The sequence below is a fragment of the Terrapene carolina genome, unplaced genomic scaffold (assembly GCF_002925995.2).
Source record: "Terrapene carolina triunguis isolate 2854851 unplaced genomic scaffold, T_m_triunguis-2.0 Scaffold33911, whole genome shotgun sequence".
Taxonomy (NCBI): domain Eukaryota; kingdom Metazoa; phylum Chordata; order Testudines; family Emydidae; genus Terrapene; species Terrapene triunguis.
In genome coordinates, this window is record NW_020698262.1 from 6,450,669 (window position 1) to 6,464,448 (window position 13,780).

Consider the following 13,780-nt stretch of genomic DNA (forward strand, 5'->3'; position numbering starts at 1 on the left):
AATTGCTTTATCTGACAGGTGTTCTATATTAATTTTCTAAGGAAAATAAATATCTTCTCAGTATGCATGTAATACAAAGATTTTGTTTGCCCTTTGTCAGGCGAAGTTTACTACAGAAGTAAATACCTCCGCAGTGACACATATAATTGCAATATAGAAGCAAACAGAATTGTGGTGTCAGAGTTTGGAACTATGGCTTATCCAGATCCATGCAAAAACCTATTTGCCAAGTAAGCAATGTTTTTCCAACGAGGTTCTGCTTTCTATTTCTCCAACACAACTGCTTTTCTATTCCCCCTCTGCACATACAAAATAAGCCCCTCTGTTTGTATGCAAGTTTAAAATTGACACGCCATTGGCAATGCCAGGGATCTGATTCCCAGTCTCTGTATACAGTTTTAAAAATTTAATACTCGCTTATAGAAATCAAAGGATTTATTGGCACATTGCAAGTAACAACTACAAAGTTAAGTCCTGCCTGTGTGTGCTGGAGTTATTACTTGCAGTGTGCCAATAAATCTTTTGATTTCTTTAAGCAAGTATTACAGAAAACTATGAAGCAGTTTATGCCCAAAGTCTTTATTTTAACGCTGTTGTAATATGATAGGGAATATTCTTGGGAATAAAAATGTATTGTCAGAAGGAGTATTAATCCACCACGTTCTTACCAAAGCCTATTGAAAAAGGTACCAATCTCTATGACCTACTGGGCCAGACTTTCAAAATGTGATCTCTAACTGCATGGAGAAGCATGCGCGCGCGCACACACACACACACACGTCTACTCCCATTCAAGTCAATGGTTGTTTTGCCATTGACTCCAATAGGAGCAAGATTGGCCAGATATTAGATGAACTGTTTGTGCATGCAAAAGCAGCAGTTGTGTGTGTTCACACTTCCAGATTGGGTTAAGAGTGGTTGAAAATTTGGCCCAAAACATGTTGTACTGTGTTGCTGTAGGACCAGCCAGCAGAGATAGTACAAATTAAATAATAAACCCACTTCCAATGATTGTGCTGCATACAGGTCACATCCTGCTCTCCAATAGCAGGCACAACTTTCAGTTCTATGAGTGGCTCAAGGGGAGGATAACACAAAACAAGTAACAAACAGAGCCATGATCATTTCTATTCTATTTGAAAGTGAAAGCAACTATAAAATAGCTGATCTTCTCAAAGATTAATGTATGTATATGAAATTTTCATCCACACAGGGCATTCTGCTACTTGTCCCACACTATTCCTGAGTTCACAGACAACTGCCTGATCAATATTATGAAAACTGGTGAGGATTATTATGCTACAAGCGAGACTAACTTCATTAGGAAAATTAATCCTCACACTCTGGAGACATTAGAGAAGGTAAAACATGGTATCCAACATGGATGCTTTATCTGCTAATGAATACGGTGTCATGCTGACCTTTACAGCCCGGGGTGTCAGGTTAAAGGCGGCCAAATTTGATATAAGTAAATGTAGAAAGATCAAATGTTTTTTTATCCTGTGCTTCCTGTGTCAGAACAGGCCATTTGGGAGCCATGGAGACTGGGGTAGTTGCTGTAGATGCCAATTTATAATGTCAGTTATTTTAACTTACAATATTTTATTCTTCATTTCTTTCAAACTACAAAATCCCCGGTGTCTTAGGGTAAGTATTGGCTTTTGCAGTTTTAACTTGCGCATAATCCTACTTGGCTGTAGGCATAATGTCAGGTCTTGTGCTTATGGCATCTGATTATTTGGATTATTCCTTTTGATTAATGGTCCTACAAGCTCGCCCTATTATGCAACAATTTATATAATGTGTAATTAATTCTCTAGACCAGTTATATCACAACTTTCTCAGTCATTATACCATCTGAATTTCCTTATGCAAGACATTTCTTTAATTTTCTAAAAAAGTGGGTCTAAATGCATTAAGACATGGTTTTTAGTTAACCTTTTCTACTATGTATAACTTCCCAGTCCCTTTCCCCTCCTATAATACTGTTTATCAACTTTAAATAAATCATGCTGGTTTAACAGCCTTGCTATGTGAAGCCCATTCAGTAAGGGATTGGCAATGGCAATTACCTTTGCTTACACAAACCTCTTCCCGTGTGCCTCATCCCGGAGGTGACCTTCAGGTTCAAAAGCTCAGCATCCATGACCCATTCAAGCCCCAAATAAGGAAATAATTTAAGCACATGCTTAAGTCCCACTGAATTCAATGTTTTTAACTTACAGACTTAAAAGTTAAGCAAGTTGTTTCCTGAATTGGGAGGCTTTCCTGAAACAGGGCCTGAGTCTTTGGCCTTTGTGCTGGGGTTGCCAATGGGAATGCCACTAGTGCCAAAGGTGATGATAGTTTTTGTGATGTAGGCTAAGTAATTTCACATACTCTTTATAAATCCTTATGCTGTCACTTTGTTAGGTTGACTACAATAAATATGTAGCGGTGAACCTGGCGACTTCTCATCCCCATTATGACAGCGCTGGAAATGTTCTCAATATGGGCACCTCTATAGTTGACAAGGGGAAGACAAAATATGTTATTTTTAAGATTCCTTCCTCAGTGCCAGGTAAGAGATGGCTTCTGCTAGTGTCTCTGAGTTCCTTGTTAGTTTGTTGTTGTTGTTTTCTTCTGAAGGTGGAGGGCTGTGCCACAAATGGTCTAGAAACCAACTGAATCACTGTTTGTTTTTTAACATCACTTCTTTGTACAAAGACATTTGACATTTCACTGTTAACGTGACAGGTAGTGAGAAACTGCATGTAAATTACATTCCATTTAAATTATAATATTTATAAATTTTTAAGTACATATGTATGTATAAATTTATAAGTACATTCCTTAAAGTTATTTTGAAAAAGACTGATGGGACTCCTGAACTAGCTGCTCGGCCTGGTTGGGTATTTGGTGTTTGAAAAGGTTCATCTTTATCACTTTTTCCTGTTCATATTTCAGTACAGAAGAATGTTGTTGTTTCAGAAGGATTGGTCCCTACTCCTAGCTTGCCATTCTCTGTGTTGTGAGATATGTTAAGAAATGATGCACAGAAAAAAAATGTATCCAGCATGTAGTATTTGGTGTTTGAATTTGTAAAATGTGTCTTTCTTTATAAATATATTTTCAGGGAAAAGGACAGTGAGTGAAAATGCTTATAAAAGTGGGGACAGACAGTGTTTGGTTAGAGCCAGGCATAATACATGAAACTGTATGTAGGTCCCATTCCTCACCAGCTTTGCCAATGTTAGCCCTCACCAAAGCAAAGGCTGTTCATTGGTTTCTTTGCACTCGCGTCGCAGCTTGTACAGTCACTCACCTTTTCTTCTTCATGGTGATCTACTTTCTGTGCATTTCTGTTAAACGTAGCAATGGGGCAGGGCCCGGCTGCTAACGTAGCTGTTACTCTATGGCCAACACCCCAGGATTGAACTTGTGCCCTCCAGAGGGAAAAGAATGAACGGCTACAATTTAAGAGCCAGGCACTATAGGTAGGGTTGTAATAGACTCACATAATCTGTGGCACAGAGGGTGACCAGAAGCACAAGCTCACCAGGAGGTTACACTAGCTTGGGGCCATACAGTCCCTTCTGTACAGCTGTCAGTACGTACAGTACTTAACTTCTGTCCCCCTTCATGTTGGAACTTCAGGGGCAGTGGCCTGTGAGTAACTCCCCAGGGGCTGGGAGTAACTGAAAAGGCTCAGGTCCTCTGCATGGATGGCCCTGGTCTTATCTGTGTGGTTGTCAGCTAGGGGGCCAATTCCCCTGCTAATCCTGGAGAAGGGAAAGAACTCTGCCCCTAAGAGGAGAATGTAAAGGAATCTCACTGAGTGGCAACTATTATTTACATAATTACAGTTTATCTTTCTAATTTATGTTTAGAGAAAGAAAAGAAGAAATCCTGTCTCAAACACCTGGAAGTGTTGTGCTCTATCCCTTCCCAGTCTCTCCTTCACCCAAGCTACTATCACAGTTTTGGAGTTACAGAAAATTATATCATCTTCATAGAGCAGCCATTCAAACTGGACATTCTCAAGTTGGCAACTGCCTACTTCAGAGGTGTCAACTGGGCGTCCTGCCTTTCTTTCCATAAAGAAGATAAGGTACCTTTCCTACTATGTGCCAAGCAGTGAGGGTAGCCAGGCCAATAACCATTCCCACTCTATACTATATTTTCCCTTGCTGCAAAATTTCAGTCACTTCCCATTGGAGGAATGTGTTTCCCCCTCTCTTCCTATATATATTTTCAGTAAATAGCAGGATCTTTCCTTAAGAATCCTATCCCACCCCACCTAAAATTCCCATAAGTAAATCTCTGGTGTTGAGGTACCTGAGAAAAAGGATAGTATTGGGTACTATTAGAAATATCCCACACCAGCAGAGAGATTCTGCTCATCTGTCATGTCAAGTAACCATGTACAATCACCTCTAGTTTAAACAACGTACTATATAATAGTATACACATTTAGGTCTATAAGTGTAAAGACTTTAGGTGAGATTCTAATCCCCATTCTGGCTCCTTTACATGAGGCAAGAGGGCCAGATTGGCATAAAGGCACTCTAAAAACCCTGGATTCGCCTGAGGGAGAATTCTCCTAATGCAGAAACAGAAGAAGGCAACTGCAGGCTGTCTTCTGAGGATGCCCCTGGTATGCCAGAGTTGGAACCATGTGGGAGAGGGCATGTTGGACCTCTGCATGTAGCACTGTGGAGATTCCGGTCAGGTGAGACAGGTGACTGTAATTTAGACACCTCCCAGGGGTCCTAAATTTTTATGGGGGCCACTTCAGCTCCCAGAGCAGCCCTGAATTGGGAAGGTGTAAAGGTGGGGTGAAAGCTGCTGCCTCACCCCACCTCCAGCTTGCATGCTCTGTGCTGTGCCTCTTATCCGGAATCTCGCCGCTTAATGGCACAACCGGAGTACTCCAAATACGTCATTATAAACAAATCAAATGTGCCATCATCGAGTTGGAAACACTGGTTTGCAATGAAATAACATTTAAAAAAAAAAATAAGTATTTGCTGCTTACTAAACATTAGCGTGTTTGACGTCTTTCAGACTTGGATTCACCTCATAGACAAAAAGACCAAAAAGGATATATCCACCAAGATTTATACAGATGCCATGGTCCTTTTTCACCATGTGAATGCTTATGAGGAGGACGGCCATGTTGTTATTGATGTAATTTCCTATCCGGACAATAGTCTATATCAAATGTTCTATTTAAAAAACCTGAATGAAGACTTGGAGAAAAACACCAAACTCACTTCCATACCAGCCTGCAAGCGATTTGTGGTTCCTCTGGGGTTTGACAAGGTAACATTTAATGTATTGTATTTGAGCAGTAATTTTGAATAACTCACTAAAAGAAAAAGCGTATGAAGCATTGGTTTGCCAGGCCACGTCCAAATTCCTGATTTTTTTAAATGATATCCACAAAATTTGGGGGGTATGTAATTGTTTGTTTGTGTGCGCAGGGCGATTTATATTTGCACAAGCAATGGGCAGTTACTTGGTGCCAGCTTCTGATTCCTTTCTTCATGGAGAAAGGTCCTGTTCAACTTGACTAGTCTCTTCAAAGTCAATGGAACTGTTTGTGGGGCAAGATGCTACCCCACATGAATAAATGTATCAATATGGCTCTTGATTGGCAGGTGCAAGCATGGGTTTTTGCACATACAATCTGATGCCCATTAATGGAAGCCTGTGAAAAATCATCCCTCACCCCAGCCCCGCAACTTACCCACCAACCTCTCCCTGCAAAAAAACCCTTAGCTGCTTTGCAATAGTAATTTTATGAAGATGATGGGATTTTTATTTCAATGAGAGCTTTACTAAAGTGGGGGAAAGGATCAAACCTTTCTGTAGCTTTGAAACAGCTTAAATGTTTTACATCATTGTTTTGTAGGAAAATCTGATTTACTGCTCAGCAACTTGCCAGGCAAGTTTCAGCCTGATTCAGTTTGGAATGGCTGATACTGTCTGCCTTGTTACGCCCTGGAAACTGGGTCTTGTTAATGCCATGAAAACAGTCCTGCAGCAATGCAGGAGGATACATTTGATGCATGGAGAAGAAAAATGGCTAATAGCCAAGATGGTCAAGGATGAAACCCCATGCTTTGGGTGTTCCTAACCTCCCAGTGCCAGAAGCTGGGAAGCACGACAGGGGATGAATAACTTCAAATTGCCCTGTTCTGTTAATTTTCTCTGAAGCATGTGGCAGTGGCCACTGTCAGAAGACAGGATACTGGGCTAGATGGACTCTTGTTCTGACCCAGTATGGCCGTTCTTGCATTCTTATGATGGATCCGTTCAAATTGTCCTGCCTTCCTATCTTGCAGTCTAAGAATTCAGCAATGTTGTACAGAAAGACACTATACTGAAAAATCTCATTGAACTACTAATGTGAACACTCAGGGGCATTTTCATTAAAGTAAATATCAGTGTTAAGCTTTTTAAAAAGCACCAAATGGCATCAATGTACATCAGGGGTAGGCAACCTATGGCACGCGTGCCGAAGGTGGCACGCGAGCTGATTTTCAGTGGCACTCACACTGCCCGGGTCCTGGCCATTGGTCCAGGGGGCTCTGCATTTTAATTTAATTTTAAATGAAGCTTCTTAAACATTTTAAAAACCTTATTTACTTTACATACAATAGTTTAGTTATATATTATAGACTTCTAGAAAGAGACCTTCTAAAAACGTTACAATGTATTACTGGCACGCAAAACCTTAAATTAGAGTGAATAAATGAAGACTCGGCACACCACTTCTGAAAGGTTGCCGACCCCGATGTACATCGTGTCTGTTTAGCATTGTCTGTTGAGGATAATATGTGAGGTAGATAACACCCTTCCCATGCACGCGCGCGCGCACACACACACACACACACACACACACACACACACTTAAAATGAGAAGCCATTACATTATTTTTTTTATACACTGGGCTTTTCAAAGGAGTTGAAGGGATGTGAGAGTCCAAGCCCTATTGACGTAGGTGCCTCACTCCCTTAAATGACTCTGAAAATCCCAGCCTTTAGCCCTAACTCCCAAATAACATGATGAATTTACACTGCTTCTGTGATAAAGCAAAAATACCATCTGGCTGACATCTTTATCGCGTTTGACCTATAGCTGATTTATTAGAATCCCCTGCAAATTAAGGGCTTTTAAATGGAAATGCTCATAGTCTAATAATGCAAGAGAAATGCCTCTGAGAAAGCAGCCTTTTGAAGTTGGATCATCTGGCTTATGCAAAATGGAACCTAATAGCAATTTACATACAGTAAAATCAACCTTGATGGAAGTCCTAAATTAGAAATATGTCCTTTAAAATGTCTTGTTGTTTTTAGCAGTGCTCTCTTGCAGGAAGGAGAGATAGCTCAGTGATTTGAGCATTGGCCTGCTAAACCCAGGGTCATGAGCTCAATCCTTGAGGGGGCCAATTAGGGATCTGGGGCAAAACAAAAAAAAACTAAAAAAACCAACCCTGTCAGGGACAGTACTTGGGCCTACTACTGAAGGCAGGGGACTGGACTCAATGACCTTTCAAGGTCTTTTCCAGTTCTATGAGATAGGTATATCTCCATATATTACTTTTTTTTTTTTTTTTTTTAAGGATGCAGAAGTAGGTACTAATTTAGTCAAACTTCCATCAACTACTGCAACTGCTCTGAAAGAAAAAGATGGAAACATCTATTGTCAGCCTGAAATGTTATGTGAAGGTGAGATGTGTTCATTAAAAATCCTCCATTGTATTTTCTTAAATGTAGGTGCATTATAATAACAGAGACTAGTATATCGGGGGTGCTCAAAGTGGGGGTGCTGGAAGTGTGACAGCACCCCCTGGCTTGAAATGGTTTCCATCATATACAGGGATTACGGTTTGGTTCAATGGCTTTCAGCACCCCCACTATACAAATTGTTACAGCATCCCTGCTAATATCTCTTAAATACTCCTATATAATCTAGCCCTGATCTAGCAGTCAGGTCCTGGAGGTAAACAGTGAGGTGCCGCATGGCCACATGGTTTCACCTCAGTGACCTAACTGCTAGATCCAGGCTAAATGAATAATTAATGTAAATCTAATGTGAATATCTGTCCAAGGAACAGGTAGATTACGAATGCTCAAAATATCATGACATTAAGGTTTCAGGTCAGATCTGAGATCATGGGATCTAAATATGCAAGATTATCTATATGCATACCTTTATCTATTTTTAATTTGGGGAAGAGATCTCCAGTTGCACCTCACAGGTAAACACACTATATTACTATGTATTTATGGAAAAATGAAAGGTAACTGAACAGTAAGACTATAAATACATTGGGGGATTATGAGGCTGTGGCTAAACCATGAGAGTGAAATGTCAGTGGTTTATGAATTTGTATCACCTATATACTTGTTCAGCTTTCATTTTTTTAAAAATATATCCATATATCTGTACATAAAGTCTAAGCAAATTTAACTTAGTCCCTGCCAAGGAATATATATTGCAGAAGTTAACTGAAGATCTTTTCTGAAGATCTTGACTATATGTGCTTCATTTTTTTTAACATGTCTTAGATGTACAGTTGTGCTATTTTCCTTCCTTGTTACCGGTATGTATGTTTCACTTTACCTGTAGGAATAGAGCTGCCTCGCATCAACTATGATTATAATGGCAAAAAATACAGATATATCTATGCAACAGAAGTTCGGTGGAGTCCAGTTCCCACAAAGGTATAATATAACACTGATTGCATATTGCATGACTGTATTCGTATAACCCAAATCAAATTAAACAGTGTGCAAATAGTGAAGGCAGTTTATTTCACTAGCTAACCTACATGGTCCAAATTATGCCCTGACCTACATCCATACAACCATAGCGAAACCGCCTGGTTGTGAGGTCAGAATTGGAACATTACTAGCCTGCGGTTCTGCTCTGTAATGTGAATGTTCCAAAAATAAAAAAAATCCACATTTCTTAAACAAGTAAGTCACAACAATATATTTACGTATCACATTTACAAACTCCGGCACTTAAAATCAAAAGGATTAAAAGTTAAGGACATAAGTCCTACATTGCCACATGACAAAAATAAACCAATTGGGCCAGATTCTCAGCTGCTATAAATCAGTGTAGTTTCATTATGGAGCAATGTCCACTTAACACCAGCTGAGAATACGGACTGTTGTTATTACCACATACAGAGATGCCTATTTCATCACAACGTACCCTTCACTCTGACCCTCTGATGTTTTCAGGAAGCTTAAACTTGTGTTGGGGCACCAGCCCTAGACTGGAAGAGTCCCAGCCCCACACTCCTCCATGATACCAGTTTTTAAAGAGATACTTCTTAGAACACAAGTTCATTATAAGTTGCATCCGACGAAGTGGGCATTCACCCACGAAAGCTTATGCTCCAATACATCTGTTAGTCTTAAAGGTGCCACAGGACTCTCTGTTGCTTTTTACAGATCCAGACTAACACGGCTACCCCTCTGATATTATAAGCTGGACAGTCCTATTAACTGAGGGTAGGAGAAATCAGCAAAATCTATCCTAAAACCTACTGAGAGAATATAAGGCCAAGTAGATAGAGTTCACTAATTGTTCCTGTTTTTAATTATCCCAGCTGATTACAAAATAAAGTTGGATCTGTAATATTATATAGTCAATGATGCAATAAAATGTTTGTCAGCGTATCTGACACTAGCTCAAACAAATCAGCAAGTTTGTGATTTCTAACAAAGATAATCCTCCTTTACAAATGACTTAAATAAAACCATAGTTGTTAAGAGGTGGGGTTTTTTTTGTTTGTTTTTTACATTGGGCATCTGTGATATGCAGTAGGTGCAATGAAGACATCTGATATTGTTTTGTATATTGTATCTTATAATTCATTTAACACCTTTAAATTCTAAATCAGGGATCTCTTCAGATTTTGGGTTCAGAATGGGAACAGTGATTTACCTTTAGCAGTGCAGATTCATACAGAAGATAATGGAGCTGAATGTGAAATAGTAACTCTGTCATACTGGGCGTTGGGTTGCTCAGGCACTTAGCCCATTGCTGAGATGTGGAGATATTTACTGCTATATTTACAGTACATGGGTGAAATCCTGGCCCCATTGGTTTATTAGCTACTTAAACCATCACAATGAACTGATTTTGCTTTTTGCAGTGTGGTTGTAGTTGTGTTGGTCACAGGACATTAGAGAGACAAGGTGGGTGAGGTAATATCTTTCATTGGACCAATCTCGGGTGACGGAAGAGACAAGCTTTCAAGCTGACAATGAGTTCTTCTGCTCTGTGTAAACTCAAAGACTTGTCTCTTTCACCAACAGACATTGGTCCAATAAAAGATATTACCTCACTCGCCTTGTCTCTTTGATTTTGTTTTAATATTTGTCCTGTTTAACTACTTAAGGTTTTTACTTCTGTAAAGACTGAGGTCACACACAAAGAAAATGATTGAACCACAGGACTAAGGATCAGGAGGTTCTGAATTTTATTCCTTGCTTTGCTATAAGGGTCCTGTGCGACCTTGCGCAGGTCACTTAAACTTTGTGTGTCAGGCTCCTGTTCTGTAAAATGGAGGAATAATATTATTGACTCACCTGACACAGAGATGTCATCTGGCTTAAATAATTAACTAACGTTTGTGAAATGCTTTGAGATCCTTGGTTGCCAGGTATAGTTGTAATGTAGTAAAACAGTATCAATTTCTGCTCTCAAGTCTCTAAAGTGAAATTGTCTCCTATTAAATACAAACAAGATTCTGTGGCTATACAGCCACTAAACATGACTGAGGAGCCTAAAGTTTTCCAAATATTTCATCTGTGGCATGCTGGAGTAATTATGTCTCATTGCTTCCTGACTTGCAGTACTGATCCTGTCATTTTACCCAGCCACTCTGTTGTACGGTACACAGAATGATTTTGAAATTAAGAGCTAGAATGGAGACTGAAGAATTATTTTTGTCTTAATAATTTAGATAGCAAAAGTTGATGTTCTGACAAAGAAAAAGCTCAGCTGGGAGGAGGAGCACTGCTGGCCAGCCGAGCCTGTCTTTGTTCCCAGTCCTGATTTAAAAGAAGAGGATGATGGTAAGCAGACTGCTCTTGTAAGAAATTGGGGATAAAAATATATATAAGTATGCAGAGCCCTTCACTGTCAAGATGACTTGCAATGAAGAATCAGAAATTTTAACAGTTTTATTGTCAATGACCTTTAATATGAAATCTATTCCACTGAGCAACAGTGCCATGGGGTAAGTAAAATTAGCCTCAGCCATTGTGGTCCTGCAAACAAAGATGTCTGCTACTACTTCTCCCTAGCTCTGTAGACCATGGAGATGGAGGTCCTTAACTTCTTTCACCATCTGCCCTAACCTCTTTCTCTCAATGGCATATTTTCCCCATTAATGGTAATTTTTTCTGTTAACGGTAATTCACATTAAGCGCTCTTAGATCTTTCTCAGTATTATTCCTTCATCTTCTCCTTGGTGAGCCATGAGGTCAAAGACCATAAGGTTGTCCTTCCAAGATATGATTAGCTCAGGACCCTCCTCATCTAGTGTCCCATTACCAGCCATTGGAGATATTTGCTGTTAGCAGTTGCAGATTGGCTACATGCCATTATAGGCAGTCCTGTCATACCATCCTCTCCATAAACTTATCAAACTCAGTCCTGAAGCCAATTAGGTTTTTTGCCCACCACTGCTCCCCTGGGGAGGCTGCTCCAGAACTTCACTCCTCTGATGGTTAGAAATTTTCACCTAATTTCAAGCCTAAACTTGTTGATGGCCAGTTATATCCATTTGTTCTAGGATCCACATTGGTGCTTAACTTAAATAACTCCTCTCCCTCCCTGGTATTTATCCCTCTGATATATGTATAGAGAGCAATCATATCTCCCCTCAGCCTTCTTTTGGTTAGGCTAAACAAGCCAAGCTCTTTGAGTCTCCTCTCATAAGGTAGGTTTTCCATTTCGAGGATCATTCTAGTACCAGCTGTACCATCCTAATAATTTTGTCAGTGAAAAAAACCCTGAGGCCCAGAGGCTATCTTGTGATATACTATCATATGCTTTCTTATAAAGTCTATAAAAACTATGTATGTATTTTGATCATATTCCTATTTTTTCTCGAGTAGTGTATGAATTGAAAATACTTGATCCACAGTTAACCTATTTTTCCAAAATCCACACTGATAATCTCTTATTATTTCCTCTATCGAAGCAATAAATCTATGTAAGAGTATCCAAAATAAGATTTTATAGGAGGAGGGAGATGACATGCTAGTTCTTACATTTCATTGTGTCACCCTTCTTCAAAGTTGGGCATATGACTGCCTCCTTCCACTCCTGCAAAGGAACAATGGGCCAAATTCAGCTCACGTGTGTGCTCCCAAGCTAGACTTTAAAAATAATTGGATTTTTCATGTAGCCCACTGGAGCCATCTTTTATCAGGTTGGCATCAAAGAATTCTTCAAAACTGCTAGACTGAATGTCCTGAAGCCATCTAACTACAGACCAGGGCCAGCAGATACAGTACTATTGCAAGCTCCCATGTCATCTCCTGCCAGTGCTATTCTGGAGGAACCACCTGCAGTGGTGGGTGAGGAGTGCAGTCTTTAGGACCCATTCAAGTCCCTAGCCTCACAGCTGAGATGCCCAACAATGTTGTGATGTGGAGACACAATTAAATACTTAATTGAGACTACTGCTTCAGCATCTTTTCTTTGTGGTATACACCAGGCAGACCAGCAACAGGATGGAGGCATTCATTAGTTTTTTAGCATTCTTAGTTAGACTCTTTGATCCACAAAGCAGTTTTCATTGCTGTCCTTGGTTATACAGACTTATCAGTTGATGATGTTGCCTTTTCTATTTGGGAAAGCAAGTCTGTTTGTCTCTCTCTTTTTGAAATACATTCCTTATTTATACTTTTTTAGGTCTTATTTTATCCTCCATTGTGACATCAGATCCCAGGAAAGCACCTTTCCTGCTCGTCTTGGATGCTAAAACATTCACAGAGATGGCTCGGGCCTCAGTTAATGTAGACTTGCATCTGGACCTGCATGGAGTCTTCATACCAGAGAAGGATTTGAACACAGAGCGTGAATAGAAGTCTCTTCATCTTACTATGTGAACATTAAAATGTGACAACCCACCTAACTGACCCTAAGGAAATACCCCTTTTGTCATTTGCGAACCACCTTATGTCATGGCAAAGAATAACCAAATACTACATCTATAAAGTTACTTTTCATTACAAATAATAGTGATATGCACAACAGGCAAGTAACTATTGCAAAAAAGCAACATTTAACAGAATACAAAAAAAGGTTAAATTCTGAACACTCCTCTCTCTTACACATTACAAGTTGTATACACTATTTGCAGTGAGCTGTGTTTTATTCCATATGTCACTGACTATACTGAGAAAGGGGAGGTACTGTATTTACAATATGGCATACAGCATGAGTCAGGCTTGCCCAGTTTGTATAACTTTCATGGATTGTTTCAAGACAGCATATGATCAAAATTCTCTCTCTCTCGCCTGTCAGAAATCCTGATATTTTTAAGTATGAGCTACGGCAGTAATGATTCATAGAAATCTGTTTCTTTGGTGCTTGATTTCTAAAGCTCCACTAAGACCAAAGCGAAATGTCTAAAGTGTTGCAGCTTTTTGATCAGGAGCCTAGAAAACTTCTGCAGTATGAATCATTTTGTGGCATTAAAAAAAGGGAGCGGGTGGTGTCCTTTGTGGAAGAAACTGAAGCTTAAATAACAAT

General features: G+C 39.7%; 1 protein-coding gene across 1 annotated transcript in view; it reads left to right on the forward strand.

Annotated features, from left to right (window-relative positions):
- LOC113409657 (beta,beta-carotene 15,15'-dioxygenase-like) overlaps window positions 1-13,110 on the forward strand; it is a 28,091-nt gene extending 14,981 nt beyond the window's left edge. The window contains exons 3-11 of the mRNA XM_026663817.1: window positions 101-230; window positions 1,214-1,361; window positions 2,413-2,560; window positions 3,870-4,090; window positions 5,047-5,304; window positions 7,611-7,716; window positions 8,621-8,715; window positions 10,977-11,088; window positions 12,938-13,110. Of these exons, the coding sequence (XP_026519602.1) occupies window positions 101-230; window positions 1,214-1,361; window positions 2,413-2,560; window positions 3,870-4,090; window positions 5,047-5,304; window positions 7,611-7,716; window positions 8,621-8,715; window positions 10,977-11,088; window positions 12,938-13,110 (1,391 nt within the window). The remainder of the gene's footprint in view (window positions 1-100; window positions 231-1,213; window positions 1,362-2,412; window positions 2,561-3,869; window positions 4,091-5,046; window positions 5,305-7,610; window positions 7,717-8,620; window positions 8,716-10,976; window positions 11,089-12,937) is intronic.
- The last annotated feature ends 670 nt before the right edge of the window (window positions 13,111-13,780 follow it).